At 40.4% G+C, this 17,816-nt stretch overlaps 1 protein-coding gene across 1 annotated transcript; it reads right to left on the minus strand.

The window, feature by feature from the left end:
- Positions 1–1,503: 1,503 nt before the first annotated feature.
- arf1 (ADP-ribosylation factor 1) lies at positions 1,504–5,113 on the minus strand. The gene is made up of 5 exons (XM_031865240.1): positions 5,018–5,113; positions 3,712–3,903; positions 3,488–3,598; positions 3,195–3,319; positions 1,504–3,067 (listed from the first exon to the last, which is right to left on the minus strand). The coding sequence occupies exons 2-5, from the start codon at positions 3,857–3,859 to the stop codon at positions 2,909–2,911; spliced, it is 543 nt and encodes a 180-aa protein (XP_031721100.1). The 5' UTR covers positions 3,860–3,903; positions 5,018–5,113; the 3' UTR covers positions 1,504–2,908.
- Between the last annotated feature and the right edge of the window lie 12,703 nt (positions 5,114–17,816).

Raw genomic sequence — 17,816 nt, forward strand, 5'->3', positions numbered from 1 at the left:
CAAATTGTGTTGTCCTTTTTATATAAACATTTCTATTTTTTTTAAAAAGTGTCACATTTGGCAGCTTTTCTGCAAAGCTGAAACTTTTAAAGGTTGTGTCATCAGCACAGCAGTTTATATCATTTACATCAGCATATAGGACATTGCAGCTGCTTCTTGCAAAGTCACACCCATGTTTGAAAAGAGTCAAGTTTGTTTCTTTTAAGGTTTTTCTTTACAAATGTCCCATGTTGCTGGTCCTTGTACCTGTCCTCTATCTCACTGTGCCTCTTGCACTACTCAGCAGCTGCAATATTCTTTTTCTCAATGATGCCAGCGCTCCTTAATCCCTCACCGTTCTAGGTTCGGCTCCCTGTCTGGTGCGCTACCGTTGGAATGCTCTTCATTGGTCATAATAGAGTGTAGTGTTTGCATTTGCCTTGAATTGGTCTGAAAGAGGGTATTCTGCTGGCTGGCACCTGGGGGGTGCACTTAAAAAAAAAAAAAAAAAGAGCAAGGCATTCATAGAGAAGAGTGCAAAAAACCAGGCTGGTCCTTTTATATGGCCGAGCACCGTTAGACTGCCACACACAAACCAAGCTGACGGAGCAGCAGGAGAGGAGCCCACACAAAGCAGCCCTATGAGGGACCCAGGACTCCCACTCCCTCCCCTCCCACCACCATACTTTCCTGCCATGTTTTATAGGCTTGGCTGCATTATCCATAGCAGCCTAATCAACCTGCAAGAATGCTGTCCTAGATTGCCGCCCCTACACAATGTGAAACAGGGTGTGCGCTCCACATTACTGCTTTGACCCACACATTGGGTGGTTTACGTCACATTTCTCTCTGGGTCAAAGGGTGACGGCCCCGACGGGCTGCTACGACGCCAGGTTTTTGGGTTATTCAATTTTAGTATTGTTTCCTTAAGTGTATTACTGTTCTGCCAGGGATGCAATAAATGCTATTTGTTTTATTAATCACTCCAATGAAATGTCAGATAATTGTTAAAACTTGCCATCACATGTGGCTTCATTTGGTCCGCCAAACAAACTAACTTTTTTGTTCAGGAAAAATGAATTCCTTTAAAATAGAAAAACTGTATTTAGCAGAAAAGCACTCTCAGAAGGCCTTTCTCACAGAAGACATTTTGACTTTCAGAGGATGAAATGAATGATGGCTGAATTTCACTTAGCATCCTAGCTCGTTATTCTCACTGGAGCACTTGCACACAACAGAGCCATCGTTAGTGTTATTAGTATCACCTGTGCTTTTCCTGCTATGACAAGTCAAAATGTCCGAAGTGAAAAGGAGCGATTTAGAGGCTCAGATAGAATATCAGGCATGTTCTGCTTGATAAATGACACAAAACAATACTTTTGTTAATTACTTTTCTATTGATTCACTAATCATTCAGCACTAGTGTTTATATAAAAGTAGTAAATTTAGGTGTGAATGTTTTAATTGCATCAATTTAAAATGACAAAATACTACAAAGTATCGATAGAAGCTACATTACGCACCTTAACATTCAGCAGTTTTATTGCATAGAGTGTGAAAATGAAAATCAGTTGCAGAAAAAAAAAAAAAAAAGTCTCCAGTCACTTTAATTACAGTGCTTTTTCCTCACAAAACAAATGCTTTACATAAAAAAAAAAAAACCACACAATCTTAAGTAAGAGATTAACATAGTTCTCACAATTTTAGGCAGTTATAAGTCAAAAAACTGTTTGATGCACCCTCCAGACATGTTCGGAGCAGTAAAGCAACACCCACACCTCTTCCAAAAGAAAGGTGGAAAATAAAAGGTGACATGTGTCTTGGATAAAGAAGGCGTATGTTCAGCCTTTCATTTACCCCCAAGCACAATGTGCTGCAAAGGAAGAAATACCAGCACTACGCTAAACGTGAAGTTGAAACTGATTTTGTATTGCCATCAAAACACCACTTCTCAGATTGTGATAACTAAATAAAGGCATGAATTACGTGAGCCTTTAGTAAAGACAGAAGGGCCGTTGTAGTGTGCAGCTTCTTTAGTTACAATTACCGAACACAGTACACACAAGCCACAGTCTAGGGCTGTTGAAAGAATGGTTCCTGTGCAGCCTAATGATGTAAACACCCAGTGAATATGACCCTAAAGACCAACGGACCACCTCATGCAGTTTTGCTAACAAGTATATTTCAAAGGCAGCACATGATAAACCTGAGACTCAAAAATACAAAAACCCAATGCTGTCTCAACATACTGCCTTTCAAACAACCGTGAAGCAGGTAGATGTGAGATTGTTGCAGCATTTCTCAATTCGACTTACTGTATAACAAAGGCTGGTACGTGTTCACAGACAGGAGTTTTCAGCTTGGAAAAGGGGGGATTTCGGTACAAAGAGGCCATGCCTGTGTTTACTAATTGGTAATTTTTTTTGGGGGGGGGGGGGGGGCTGGGCTGGTACATGCAGTCACTTGTTAAAATAACCACAGTGGCTGCAAGTAGTGCATCAGTGTTTAAGTCAGTTTTTTTTAATTAAAAGCCCATCAGCCGCTACTGTACGTGTGACCAGATAATAAGTCATCAGATTGCATTGAGGTCCTGGGCCATCGCGCTGGTAAATTCTTATTCCTCACCTCCCTTTTATTATTCAATGCGCACACGGCTGCCCATCAGCCCGAAAGAGAAATAACCACGACAGGATCTGTAGAGTGCAATAAGCTGCCCCATTACCAAATATATTTACAGTTACATAAAATAAAATAATAAAACCTGACAGCTTTACAAGAATAGATCATCCCCACCACTGGCCTGTATGTTTATAACAATAACCGCTGAGGTAAGGGAAACTTCCAGTACTTCTTTTTGGAGAGGGTAACTTAGTTTTGCAAAACTTTAGGAGTCGAGAGCATGGTCTGAGATTGGGTGGATGGCCGGTGATTATTGTTTTTTGAGCTGATTAGACAACCAATCGAGTCCTTCGTATAGGCCATCCCCGGTGGTGGCACAGGTCGCCTGGATGTACCAGTTTCTGTGGCGTAGGTTGTGAAGACCCAACTTGTCTGTGAGTTCTGCTGCATTCATAGCATTTGGAAGATCCTACAAACAATAAAACAGTGAGCAAACAAAACATTAAAGCCAACGTGAGCACAACAGGAAAAACGTGTAGAAAAGTGGTTACTATATACGCCTGCTTATATCGAAAAATGTCACTCTTATGACTTACTTGTTTGTTGGCAAACACTAATAGCACAGCATCACGCAACTCGTCCTCTCCCAACATCCGTGCGAGCTCTTCACGAGCCTCCTGAACTCGCTCTCTGTCGTTGCTGTCCACAACAAATATGAGACCTAGAACAAGAGCAAATGGAAAACAAATGAATGAGTGTGTGACGTGTCCTGTATCTTTTAAATACAATGCAGTGGAAATGTAGTGAATACAACAAAACCCCGAACAAAGTGAACTATTTAAATCCCCCAAAATGTCAAAAACTAAAGTTGTGACATGACTATACATACCCTGTGTGTTCTGGAAGTAGTGACGCCACAGCGGGCGAATTTTGTCTTGACCACCAACATCCCATACTGTGAAACTGATGTTCTTGTATTCTACAGTCTCCACATTAAAACCTGAACGAAAAACAAAAACAAAGAATCACATCAAGTACACATAAGTTCTCATTTGACAGTGATATGGTCACAAAACACATGAAGACATCAATATTTTACAATATTTGAGTTACCTATTGTGGGAATGGTAGTCACAATCTCTCCAAGTTTCAACTTGTACAAAATAGTTGTCTTTCCAGCAGCATCCAGACCCACCATAAGGATCCTCATCTCCTTCTTCCCAAACAAACTACTAAAGACCTGCGTAAACATATTCCCCATGGCGGCTGATGATGGGGGACCTACTTCAGCTAAAAAAAACAAACCTTAAAAGAAACAACAGATAAATTCAGTATGAAGACTATGGCTAATAATATAGTATGCAAGTAGAGCTTAAACTATTTGTCAATTAATCAATTAGCTGTATGTAAGTCCATTTTGTCGTGTTCCTGGCTTGTTGTTGTAAGCAGTGGAGGAAACTCGATTGTATGCATTTTAGTCTCGAACATTTATTTTTGATGCAGGATATTCAAACTTCATTACTTCCACATGCTTATATCGAAAAACATTTCACAATACAGTCATTAATGTTTACCCAAAACAGGCTCCTAAAGGCGATTATGTGTATTTACAAACTTCATTATTTCAAAGGAAGAGCAACTTTTAGTTATATTTTAGTTATTGTGGATTTGTTTTAGTACTTTTTTACTTAGTTAATAGTCTTTACTGTTTTATTACTTATATACGATCTCGAATTTTGTTTGTTTTGACGTTGTAATGAAAAACTAAAACTTGTGTGTTCTCTTCCTTTTTCAACAAAACACGCGTTCGCCTGAAAGTCGCCAGTTAACAGGGTCGCTTGATATACCGAAACACCGGAAATGAAATATCTTAAGCCTTAAGTATCATCGGTAATGTTAAATGTAACTAACGTTAAATATTAAGACCTCGACGTTTATGGCAAATAACGACCCAACGCGGCTCACTCGAGTACTTTAACAGTTAGCTTACCATGGTGCAATGCAAAAAGCTGTCCGACTAACCTACGTAAACAAACAACGTTAGCATGCTAAGGTACGACGCTAACACTCGTCCAACCGGTTTATAATTTTCGACACTGTATTGAAAATTACTTACCAACATGCAGATATACTTATTTAATTTTTTCTATGATTACGTAATACAGAAGGTATACGGACGCACGTGAGAGCGCGATGTGATAACAGGGTAAATTCAGATATCGATTCAGATAAGTTAGCTAACAGCTAGCTAGCACACTCGGTAAAGTTAGCTCTCAGCAGCCGGTCACCGTTTTTCTCCTCGCGTCATGAATATCTATACAACCGCCGTCACAAAGACGATTTTGATGGCTTTTTAAACGAGTGCGTTCAAGCGAAATCTATAAATTGTCTTCATAAAAGGCATTGCTTACACACTTACACAGTTGATGTTTCCTCCCTTGTTAAAGGCGTTTCCTTCCTCAAGAAAATGGCGACAATTTGACACGTCAGAGGTTCCGTTCCAGCAAAACTTCCGTCAAAGCTGGAAGATGTCGCCCCCTGTGGTTGAGGGGAGAATGATTATTTATTGGTTAATATTTTTCTATTATTACACTCACACACACACGCTCTTATTTAATGATTACACACATCAACAAACCCTTACAGTGTGTTATAAAGGATTGTTAAAACACATGTAAAAACCATTCACAGGCAGATTTAAAACTGCTTTCTAAACTCATGACGATATGTTGAGCTTAAAGGTTAATATTTGAATAATGGTTTAATAAAACTAATTTAACTCCAGGTCCAATTAGTGGACTTTTCCCAGAGCTTTCAGCTGCTGGACTTACAGGGTATGATATAGTTATTTTACTTGTTCTACTTAGTTTACTGTGTTATAATGTGTCATAATCTATATCTCTGTATACTGCTTATCATTCTTAAATATTATTGAACCTATTGCCATTTAAATGATCAACAATATATCATTTAACCACAAATATTTTAAATCAGCGTACAGAGTACAATAATGGCCCATCTTGCTGGCATCTCCTCATCCACATATCAGTCATTTTAATTTGGCAAGGATGGACAATTTATGTTTATTTTTAAAGGGACTGACTCATAAACATAACACATTCACTGAATAGTCGAACGTACAACATGATTTGTGTGTATTAGGTGTCTAGACTCTAGATGATGTTCATAGAGAGGGCTTGTTTTATTAGGGAGCATCCTGGTGATGACCTTTGATCTTTTATACTGTACTATCTAAAGTGAATTAAAATCTATTGAGGTATTTGTTTTCAAACTATGCTACTTCCACTTCCTTTTGATCCTCAACCAGGTCATTAAGGACAAGTCTATCCATGCTATTGTTGGGCCAGTTGAATTTTAACCAGGGTCAACTATGCCTGCTACCCCCAGCAGAGGGGGCAGCAGGAGGGTGGAAGGGCAGGAGAGAGCAGCAGGAGGGGAGAAGGGTCTATAGTTGTTGATGGACCACACAGGGAAGGCTCATAATGCTGTCTCACTCTGCAACCATAATTTGTGGTTTTCCCCTGCCATCCCTTTCAACTTATTTTCACAGCAACTGTTGTCTTTTTCTATGTGTGCGTGTCGGGTGTTTACTGAGAAGCATTGTTAAGATTCTTCAACAAAATCTATTCAAAATAACAAAATACACATGACAGTAAATCTATAGACAAGACAGTTTCTCAGTTCTATTAAAAGTTGCATTTTGGTAAACACAGTGATATTTGGTAGATAGGTGGTTTGTTATTTTTTGTCTACAAAGTCGTATTTAGTAAATTAGACGTTTGCCAAAATTTGTGCAGTATTTTCACAACAAAGAATTTCACTCTCGCTGAGATGGAGCAGTCTATCCCTCTCTTTAGGTAGAGCACAATTGATTAAAATGAATGTGCTCCACTTATATTTATACTTAAATTGTGTAACGTTGCTAAATCCAACAACTTAGTGTTTCTGCAGGCTCCACCGGCCTCTGACATTGACCATCTACTTGCAGTTACTGAATTGTCAAAAGGCCATATTTGGCCAGATGCTCTTAGGCACCAGCAGACTTGTTTCCGATGTTCTGGTCATGCCTGAACTTGGTGGAATACCGAAGGTCTTTTTTTGATTTTACATCGGAGATATTGAAACTGACTCTGGACTCATCGCCTCAGATTGCCATCTTTGGTATCCCTGAAGAGGCTGTTAGAATGACAAACTATTGTAATCTCCTTTGCCTCTATAATTGCCAATCATCAAATTCTCTTCCTATGAAAAAAATGCGCACCCCACTTAAACACATCCTGGCTGCGGGACTTAATGCCATTTCTGAAATTGGAAAAGATAAAAATTGCTGTCTGTGGCTCAGCTGAAAAAAAATTCCAAACACTGGCAGTCTCTCATCTCTCACTTTGAAACAATGCAATCCATCCCACTAGACTTGAGTTGGAAGTATGACTGAAGGTAGATAAGTGTAGACTGTTGGCTGGGGGTGTGTATGCACGCATGCAGCAGTGTGTATTTAGGTACATTAAGTGTGTGTATAAGTCGGTAAATATGTGTTGAAATGTGAGATGTGTTACTATCTAAAAAGAAAAAAAAACATAAATCTGTGATATCATTATATGTGCAGTTTGTAAAATGAAATATGGTTCTTAAAAAACTAGCACTTCACGGACACACGTGAGAGCGTGATGTGATAACAGGGTAAATTCAGATATTGATTCAGATAAGTTAGCTAAGAGCTATCTAGCAGACTCGGTAAAGTTAGCTCTCAGCAGCCAGTCACAGTTCTTCTCTTCGCGTCATGAATATCTATACAACCGCAGTCACAAAGACGATTTTGCTTGAAAAAGCATGGCTTTTTACACGTATACGTTCAAGCGAAATATATAAATTGGCTTCATAAAAGGCGTCGCTTACACACTTACACAGTCACACACTTCACTCTCAACATTGTACTATAATGTTTGATGACCTAAAGCAAATACATTTTCTAAATAGTGATATTTAATGCCATGTCAAGTTGCTCCAATTTAAAAACATTGGTATGAGAGCAAAACCTGTCGTGTAACATTGGAACTGGTTAGCATCTTTACTTTTAGGCGAGTGACTTTCCTTTTAAGTTGTAACTATACAAGTTGGGCCAATAACCACCACACTGCTTAACTTACAGCAAAAAAACATGAAAAGCACGGGCCAAGGACTTCAACGCTGCACTGTGAACTGTAGTTCCTCAATGCAAAATATGACACAGACTACAAAAATTGGCTTTAAAAATAGTTTCACAAGACACGAACCAAACAGTAGCTATAAGCTGTTTGATTTGTTGATCCTCCATACAGCTGTGAAAAACAAAAGTCAAACCCTCATTCTCTTCTTTGCACAGAGTCAGAGCACAGGTGCAGGCACCGAGGTTGAGACAACACAGATCAGGGAGAACACATGCAATGAAAGCTGTCAAAATGTTATTTTATTACTCCGGTATCTTCTGCTTTAGCCAAATTCATGAATTGGGACTGGAGATAATCCCGTTGTTGAAATATTATACCTGAGGGCTGAAAACCGCTGTAGACGGGTTGCCATTGTTGTTTTCTAACATTTCGAATTCAAAGACATGATGTAGAAATAATGTTAAGCAATCTACAGGATCATTTCAAGATTCACGAATATTTTCAATAGCAGCTGACCTTTTTTTATTTTGTGAGGATTCTAACTAAAATTGAAAAAAGCTCACTTTATTGGGTTGAAATGATCATAATATGCATTTATAACGTACCATGTAGTGAGCCGAGGGTACAGAAAAGATCCTAGTAGTGCTAAATCCACCTTTCCATGCTCCACAGGCAAACACGGCGGTAATATCCATTTGAAGGGTTCCCCTCCTTCATCGTTTCTCCTTTTCGGCTTCATATCTCACTAGTTACTGACAGTTGTGATGTGGACTAGAAATAGGACAGTAGGGGGTGTATATATCACCCCCTCAAAGCACACACACAAACACACAAACAAATTCTGATGGCCCCACTTGTGTAAAAGCTTTGACAAATTTTCTTCCACACACGCACTTGTGCGCTCTCTCTCTCTCTCTTTCTCATTTTTAAATCCCTTCTTTATTTCTGTAAGATGTGTCCCCAGAACACATGTTCCCACCTGGGGGTCAAGGCTACAGACGGTACAGCTACAGTATCAGATTTTCAATGTAGCCCCTTTTTTCGCAGGAAAAATACACTTTTAGTAAATTTCTGGGCAATGTCTACAGACTACATCGTCACCTGAGAGGCGTTATCCAAGTCGCAGAGTCAGTCATGCCCAAATCAAAATACGTTTATTTCTGATGAGGCAGAGAGTGATGCTTGTCTGCAGTTTATGAATGGAAGAGGGCTGCCAAGGAGCAAAACAAGCTTCTCAGTAGGAAGTGGTATAAGGATCTCAGTAGTGGCTTTACTCCCCTCTGAGAGGAGGCCTTGCAAGGATAAAAACACTCAGTAAGGGGCTTGGGAACGCTGATCTGGTGTGTGTGTTTGTGTGTGTGTGACGGCGACAGAGGGAGATAATGTGTGCGTATGCATAAGAGTTCATGCATAAGAGAGAAATGTTATCTGCAGTTTTGTCAGCCTTCAAATCCTTATATATAAATGTATTCAAATAACTTATTTTGGATTTGGAGTTTGTGTAAATGGTGTGGTGGAGGTTTCAATAATCATAATATTCATGATAATATATGCACATTATGAAATGGCCCACAGGCAACCAATAGACTGCTGTGTGAATCGTACAAAGGAGCTGGTTTGGGCTAAGCAGTGCTGGAACTCGGATGGACAGGCATGGGACGCCTCCCTCTGCGTCTCATGTCCTGGATTATAGGTCGGGCAAAATCCCAAAGGAGGTGTAAAGCAGGAAACAAACCAAACATTATTACAACGACCAGCATCGTTGCCATGAGAGGATCCATGCTGGCTTCATCCATTGGCAACAAGTGCCACTGGGCACCCTACCCCACGCCTCTCACAGTAGGGGGCGCTACAGAGAGAGACAGGCTGGCGCAAAAGGATAAATGTGCACCGGTGTCGGCTGCCAATCACCTTTGTATGGTGATTGTCGGCAGCCTGAAAAGGTCGTTAAGGGGATTTACATAACATTTTGCACTCCACCCCGGGTACATGAGGAAATATTTGATTCCATATTGAGTCATTACCTCATGGAGATTGTTCTCATGTATTTTGACAGCACAGTTTATGGAATCAAAGGCAAGAAGGTGAATGGCAATGAAGGGTATGAAATGCATATAAACCACATGTTTGGGCAACAAACTTACAAGTAAAAATGGTAAGTTCGTCATGCATTGTGTGTTTTTCTTGCATTAATCACATTTTTCCAAAAACCTACTTACGCAGTACAAATTTCTTCATCCATGATGCCACAAATTATCTTCTTTATTATCTAGCTGTGTTTTGATTCAAATTGTGCTACATAGCATAGCATGTATGCATGAATGTAATTCAAATATTGGTTTTAAGCTCACTCCTTCAATGACAGCTGATGTAGTATATGTGGGAGCCATTGGGGTTGATAGGAGATGTCCTGGGACATCCGTGACAGATGGTTGGGACAAACTCTTCAAGGACGCACTTCGGGGGAAAGGACATGGGGTCCTCTGGCGTGGGAGGGGAAAATAAGAATGGGAATGGGAATCGCTGGCTTGCAGGAAGTTGGTATACTGGCAAGGTGTAAGGGTACACATAGAAAGCAACATCCATGCCAGGGAACTGGATTTCCTGGTGAAGGATGACTTGGTTGGACGTGAGGTTACCATGGTCCATTTCTTCAAATTCTCAGCACCCTTTATATGACCTACATTCAACGAAACATTTCACCTTCCAGGAACTCAAGGGACATTTTGATTGATGTAATATTTGAGGCAAGTCTGCTCTTTGAAACTTGCTTCAAGCATCCACATGGGCTATGATGACGAGCCATTGCAAGATGAAACAACAATGAGGATAAAAGTATTTCTTTGAAATACTTTCTTGTTTCCCTCAGTGGGTTGGTTTGAAGTTGATTCATGTTTGCTGTGTACACAGATTTTTAAGGTTTGTCCCAACCCTGTTCCCAGTTTTAAATCCAGCTATATCCCATTGGAGGAGCCATCAAAGATTAAAGTGTGAACCTGGTGCACCTTGGGGTGGATAATTGGTTGGAATGCACAGCATGTCGAAGCAGGGCCTCACCGACCAACCAGCACCAACCAAAACCTGTGGCGTCAAAACCAGGTTTATGTCCAGATTTGGCATTTTGGGATCTTTCATGTGTCATGTTGATTCCAAATGATTTGTAACATAGTCTCACCTTATTTCTTCAGCATTCAGGCATCTCTGACATTGACAGGCTGATTGTGAGTGGCCCTTTGGGCCCTTTAGGGAGGCCTCATGGTGACAGGCCTAACATGCTCTCAAGGTGGTCCAGGTATGGTGTTTTTTATTGCTACTTACAACTGATCTCTTTTGGTTATGTAAGCCCCTCAAAAACAATCCTTAAGTGATTGAATAATGAATTTGGAGGCATTTTGAACATTAAATACAAGAGTGTGCGCCACAGGCCAGAAAACATTATGATAGTTTGGACAACTGATAATTCCTCCTTAACAACGTGATATTCGGTTTACTCCAAAGATGTTAATATGGATGTTTAACATGTAAGCTGTGTTATTAACCTATCATATTGTTGGTCATTGGTTTGATAGGGAGGGCTTATTTGAATGTGTGTGTGCTTGGTGTGTGTGTTACTTGACGGCGCACCTGTCTGCCTTGAGGCTGGAAAGGCTACAGCCTCTCATTTCTGGCTGGAACTCGTGTTGTAATGCATTAGAGGGCTTGTCATTGTACTTTATTGAAGGCCTCTGACAAGCTATTTGACACCCCTGACAGGGTCAGAGGTGTCAACCTGCTCAGACTGACAGGGAGATGGACACATAAGGGCACGGGCAAATTAGGTTGCTACCCGAGTCAATTGCAGGTTGTAGCCCAAGGGCACTTTCCTGCTCCGCCAACAAAGCCCGGACGTAGTCACGTTTGATGCATGGACAGAAAACAATCACTTTTCAGTATATAAACCATACTTAGCCCATCTTTGCATTTTGTATTTTTCCTCTTTGTGAAAAATGCATTTTATTACATGTCCACACGTGGGAAACTAACTGGAAATGGTTACAAATCTAAATAAAGGGATAATTAGCACATTATGTCACAATAATAAATATTGTGACTAGACTTGCATGTGAAGATGTTTAGAACTATGGGATCGTAAGGACCACAAAACGGCAAACAATTTAGCTGAAACTGCACAGGATGAAAATAATGGCACAATGCATTCTAAAGTCTCAAATCCTTGTTAAGACCCTCCATCTTTCAAACTAAACTGGATCACACCAAGGATCTCCTATCCCTTTATCCTGTTTAGATCCTCTAATCCCTCAGCCATTTTCCATTCTTTCTCTTTTTCTCATTTCAAATGGCAACTGTTGGGTTGTCCGGCATTGGAACGTTGAGAATTTGTCCTCTGAGTGAAAAGAAAGTAACTATATTGAAGAAAAGAAGAACAGCTTGACAGAGCCCAGAATGCTACGGATCTCTTTAAGTCCCATAATGAGATGTTTTCTCTGCTCTGAGCTTGTATTGACAAGGAGACTAATGATTTCCACAAAGTGATAGATTGAGAGAGTAATGCGCTGGGGTGGGAAAGACAACAAGAAGTGATTTAATTCGTAGAGTAGCCAAGATACTCAGTGCCTCTCTTAATATGGGATGTGAAGGGCCTTTATGACATCACTTCTCTGGAGCAAACACACGCAGAAGCAGGATTACAGAGTTTGCATCAATCTTCATAACGAATGTGTAACTAATGAACTATAAATATGAAAGCAAACATGCTTCTCTTGATTATTAATATATAAGTTTAATACAGAAACGCAGTTATATGCACTCAAAGACTGCAAAAGGTTTAAAAAAAGGACAGGACTTGAATGAAACTCTCCTGCAGTCCAAGACCTTCCAATTAGGTACTAATGCTATCTATATTAACCCTTCGCCCCTTCCCTGACTTAGCTTTATTTGGGGAAGGGCAAGGGGGTTGGGGTTGCCTCAATAAAAGCCGCACTAAAAAGCAATTACAGTGCTGCGAAGAATGGGACTTGTCAGTAATTTGCTGTCTAAAACCGTGGAGATTGCAGGTCTGGGGCCGATTGGAATTCTGAGCCTGGAGTGCAGTGTGGGAAAAGCAGTGGGAAGGCAAGCACCACCCTTTGTGAGGTAATTACTGGAACTACCAGAGGCCAGCGCCAGTCCCTGCTAATGATAACCCCGCTTCTCTCCCCTGCTAGTCACCTTGTAATTGATACACCCAATCTCACTCACTCAGGACATGTCCACAATAATGCGGATGAATTTGGACATGCATCTTATTTTCACCATCCATCTACACTAAGCTGTTTTTTTTCCAATCACCAATAATGGAATGGAAAAAAGGTGTAAGCATTTAAAAACAAAAACAAGTCTATCAACACATAGATCAAGGTAATATTTGATTCACCAATATGTTTTGCATTAAACCAAATTCTTACAAATTTCCTTGTGTTTGCTAGTATGGAAAGATGCATAGAAATCAAACAGGAGGAGAATAGGAGGATGAGAGTATTTATTGATTTACATATAGGTTCTGTTACTTGCAAGTAAACTAATGGTACTTACACGTTATTTTACATCCTCCATTCATGTGAATGAGCCCGAGAACGAGGCTGGACCGAGGGCCGGGAGGCGGTGTTAAGAGAAACGCTTAATTGTGCAATTGCTCTATGGGCCCCATGTATGCGAAAGATCGCTGGAAGATACGGGTATTTTAGTCTAAATTCTGTACTCGGAAGTCAAACAGTTTTTGCTTCATGTGCCCCTGAACAACTTTCATAGGAATAAACAGGGTGCTGCCTACGATGCTGTATCCAGTTCTCTTTACATCCATAGTGACCAACACACGTCAGTGGGGCTGTAGTGTTGTTGCAGCTAGCTGGGAAGAAAGCGGACGCAGCTCCAGGGAGATAGATGGTTGGCTAGTCAGCTAGGTAGCTTGTCCTTCTCCAGAGCAGTGCGGGATGAGGCAGAAACCGCTTCTGGAAATGCATATATGCTCATCCTACCTGCTGAACCCCTTTGAGCTACAAAGAGGTGAAAAGGTGACTAATGAGCGATCATGTCTGCCTCTTCCTCCGCACTACAACCCCGGCCTGCATTGATCTGGAGGATGACCCCTTGTCAACCTTCAGGCTTGCAAACCGCCACTACCACCAGCAGACCACATCATACAGCAACATACCTGAACACAAAAACCCTGAGTCTGAGCCGTCAGCGTGGTAATCGAATGTGCACACATGCATGCGCAAACGTACATGTGGACTGTGTAGTGCAATAGTATGTCTCCCATACTCCCTTCCTCCCCTTGTTATCTCCCCCAGTTTGACTAATGTTCTCTTGTAAGTACAGGGGTGGCAAAATTCCTTTGTTGGCTTCAACAATACAAACAGACACTTCAAAAGGGGATAAGGCTGGTTTACAGGTGCCACATCTCTTCTGATGATGGCTGCCCTCTTAAGAAATCTTGCAGATAACCCATCGTCCTCATTCATGGCAGGTGACATACTTCACACGTTACCCTCCCTGGCTGTAAAAGAGAAAATGTAATGCCATGATTGCTACTGATGTTAAGATGTCTCCACACAGCCATTAGAGAATGGTTTGTTTTGTGTGCATAGAGTTATCTGTAAAAGAGTATTTTTATCTGTCTACTGTATCTAATGTTTATCCAAAAGTGGCAAAAAAGTGATTCGTATTGTGTGATAAACAACACATTGGTGGATCTTAAGTTAGAATTTAGTGGCTGAAGTGTTGGATAAAGGTGTGAGTGATGTCAGGATCTATTTATTTAGAAAATAGAAGTGAGAAATATCACTTACAAGCCATAACAAAACAGGACTAATAAGGCAAAAATAAAGGCATTTTGAGGGGAATTCATTTGTAATATTTTAATACAGTAATAATGTCTAGGTCTCTCAGTGGCAGTATGTCAGACTGTTTCTCATGGAATATTTACATTTGGCAAAAATATTTTTACTTTTAATAATCTTCCAATCTGGATGGTCGAATATGTTAAATTTGTTAAAGACATACCGAATCCTAGTAATCTAATCTCAGACAGAAGAACAGATAGACATCAAAGATTGGCTTCAAAGTCAGTTACATAATGAAATGCCCACACACTGCACTTCCCCTCTGTAGTTCAGTTTTGGCCCATCACCTTTGGTTTGTGTGAGGCTATAAACAAGAACAGCTTTGTGAATCACATTCTTTACAGCTACAGTCTGAGCTGTAGTGTTAGGCATTAAAGCAGCTGAGCCTCTCTGATACATCGTCTTTTGAAAAAACGTTTTAAACAGTTGAACACACATAAAACCTCATTAGGTATCAAAACCAGTTTGCATGTTTGTTCCTGGGTTTGTTCTGTTCACAACATCAAAAGGCCTCAGAAAGAGTAAAACAGAAAGCTGGCTGTGACCGAGGTGTGACTTCTGTGGGAGTATTTGCATCGTGTCATTTGAGTGTGGGCCTTTGCACCACTCCACTGTATATATGTCGCTTCAGGCTGCCCCACAACAACATGGCTTTATTGAAATGCATGCAGTGGTCTCTTGAGAATGTCAGGGTGAAACTCAGGACATAAAAAAGAGGCGACTGATTGCAATTAGGCCCATTGTCTCCCATTTATATGGTTATTGGGTGGTGTCTCTTGCAGTCTGGTCGCGTCAAAGTTCTCACAGTCAGGATGCCATCTCACTCACTGGAGCCACCGTAGCCGCCTCTGGCAACTATCTGCTAACAATGTTCATCTCACTTGGGTGACAAAGCTGCTAGGTGGGTCTGGTCTGAAGGGAAGGGCCCATTTCCTTCTGCCAAAAGACAGCGTTGCTGCAGGGCCGGAGTTTCCGTCCATCCTGTGATCTGTTTCATGTTTTGCACTTGTTTACTCCCATTCAGATGGTGTGAAAAGTGTCAAAGGTCGAGGTGTGGAATGAGCTTCTGACAGCCTCCCAGTCACTAAACCAAACCTGAACCTGGCTGGCTCCCAGGAGTTCATATACAACAGAGTCTTCAATGAGTCTTTATTCATTTCCCATCATGAGGCAGGATTTAAATGCCAAAGCATTTTTATGAATGTCTGGGAAAATGAGTATACCCAAGTAATGAGTTTCAGTAGGACAAACTGTGAAAGACGGCTTAAAATATAGTTTGACGTGGGGGTGTGCGGACTATTGAATCCACATGAATGAGAACGGAAGGGTATCACTTTTTGTGGTGCTTCCACTCTGGAGGGGGTGTGTATCAATCTTTCTGTGAGATAATGGGGTTAGATAGCAGTGAGACCTGGCCTCTGGTGGTGACATTGTTGCACGGCTCAAAGACTATCAGGGGTCCAGCGGCTGAGCCGGAGCACTGGTGGGTTCTATTCACATCCCAACCCTAATCTATCTTGAGATCAGGTCTTTCTCTTCAACAAAGCTCCATCTATTTCTTAACTCTCATCGCTGACATTTTTTTCTCCGGTATTATTGTTTCTCCAAAAAGCACAGCTGGCCTCTGCAGTCACTCAAAGAAATCAAATTATTAGTCCAGCTTTATTTTCTTCTTCTTTCGTCCTATGACGAATCCATAGCCTGTGTTTGGGAACTATGGCCTAAATCTATTAGTCTTAATGACTGACAGCATGTTCATATTCTGAGTGTGTGACTCTGATTAGATTTGTCATTCGTTCAGGCATCGGTATTATCTATGATAGGTTGCTACAGTGTCTTCATGATGAGGCACCATCTGCAGACAGACAGTCTTGCAGCTAATTCAATATTCAACATGGTAACTACATGGCTGTGTCTTCTTTGCTAGCTATAGGCTTACCTGCATGATTGTCACTGAAAAGGGTTCCGACTTTGTTGACCGGCCAGAAGAGCGGTCTTCATGCTTCTGTTTTTATGTGAAAGATATTGTATTTTGATGAGATCTTTTTTTGTTTGTTGAGGAACCTGTCTGAGTCAGACATGTTCCTTATCTAAACATCCTATAGTAAAATGTTCTGCTGTCTGAATTATATGCAAAAAAGCTAGTTTTCAATCTCTCACACCTGAGATCTTTCAAGTCTTGAAAATGTTTGATGCACAAAAGTTTACATGGTATTACATGACTTGTTATCATCAAAACAATTATACTCTACTCCTGCCATTGTTACTTATTGCTAATACTACACCATTTAGGGCGCTCCTGGACAAATCATCTTTAGGGTTCTCCCTACCATCACATCACGACAACCGGTTACCGTTACTTTACACTCTTCCAAAGCTACCATTCATAATTCCATTCTAACACAAAATCATCTCAGTAAAGAAATAGTAAACAATGTGTCATTAGACACCTTGTATATTTCATTTTATTTTATCCAGCGATATATAAACTATTAACACATTTCAACAAAACTGGCCAACTGGCGCTTCTAACTAAATGAAACTTGTCAGCATCACTTCCCACAACCCATCACAGATAAATTAAAAAGAAAATAGACTTTTTTATTCATAACCAGCTCGGGCTGTTACACAAAAGTCATGCCTTGGAGAAAATGGACTGAATATCAGGTCCTTTTTTTTTCCTTTTTTTCGTTTAAATGAGTTTGTTTTCATTGTCAAGTGGCTGAATAATGTTTCCTACTTGTTTCACATTGTGCTGTCATCTTTAGATTCATGTGCTACATTTATTGTATTTATTACATGTTGTATGTATTGGTGTTTAGGAGCCTTCCCTCGGGTCAGCCCGTGGAGGTCAGAGGTGACCATTGAAACATCTTTGGCAGTGTTTAATTTTGGCACACAGAATTCACAAAATAATTGCTCACATGTTAAGTTCAGTCATAGATAATAGAACACGTTTGGTTGTTTACGTTGCTTTATTTTGGTGTTACAGAGTTAACTTTAGAAATCTACTACAGGCTGTGAGACAAACAATACCTGTGTGCAGTCAGTGAAAAAACAGATGAGGTAAAAATGCTACAGCGTTACAATTCACAACACTGTTTAAAAAAATGTATTTCTGCAAATATATACTTTTACTCACTAATATGTACATAGCATGAAATAAATA

This window comes from Anarrhichthys ocellatus, unplaced genomic scaffold (genome assembly GCF_004355925.1).
Source record: "Anarrhichthys ocellatus isolate YVR2014 unplaced genomic scaffold, GSC_Weel_1.0 scaffold32, whole genome shotgun sequence".
NCBI lineage: Eukaryota > Metazoa > Chordata > Actinopteri > Perciformes > Anarhichadidae > Anarrhichthys > Anarrhichthys ocellatus.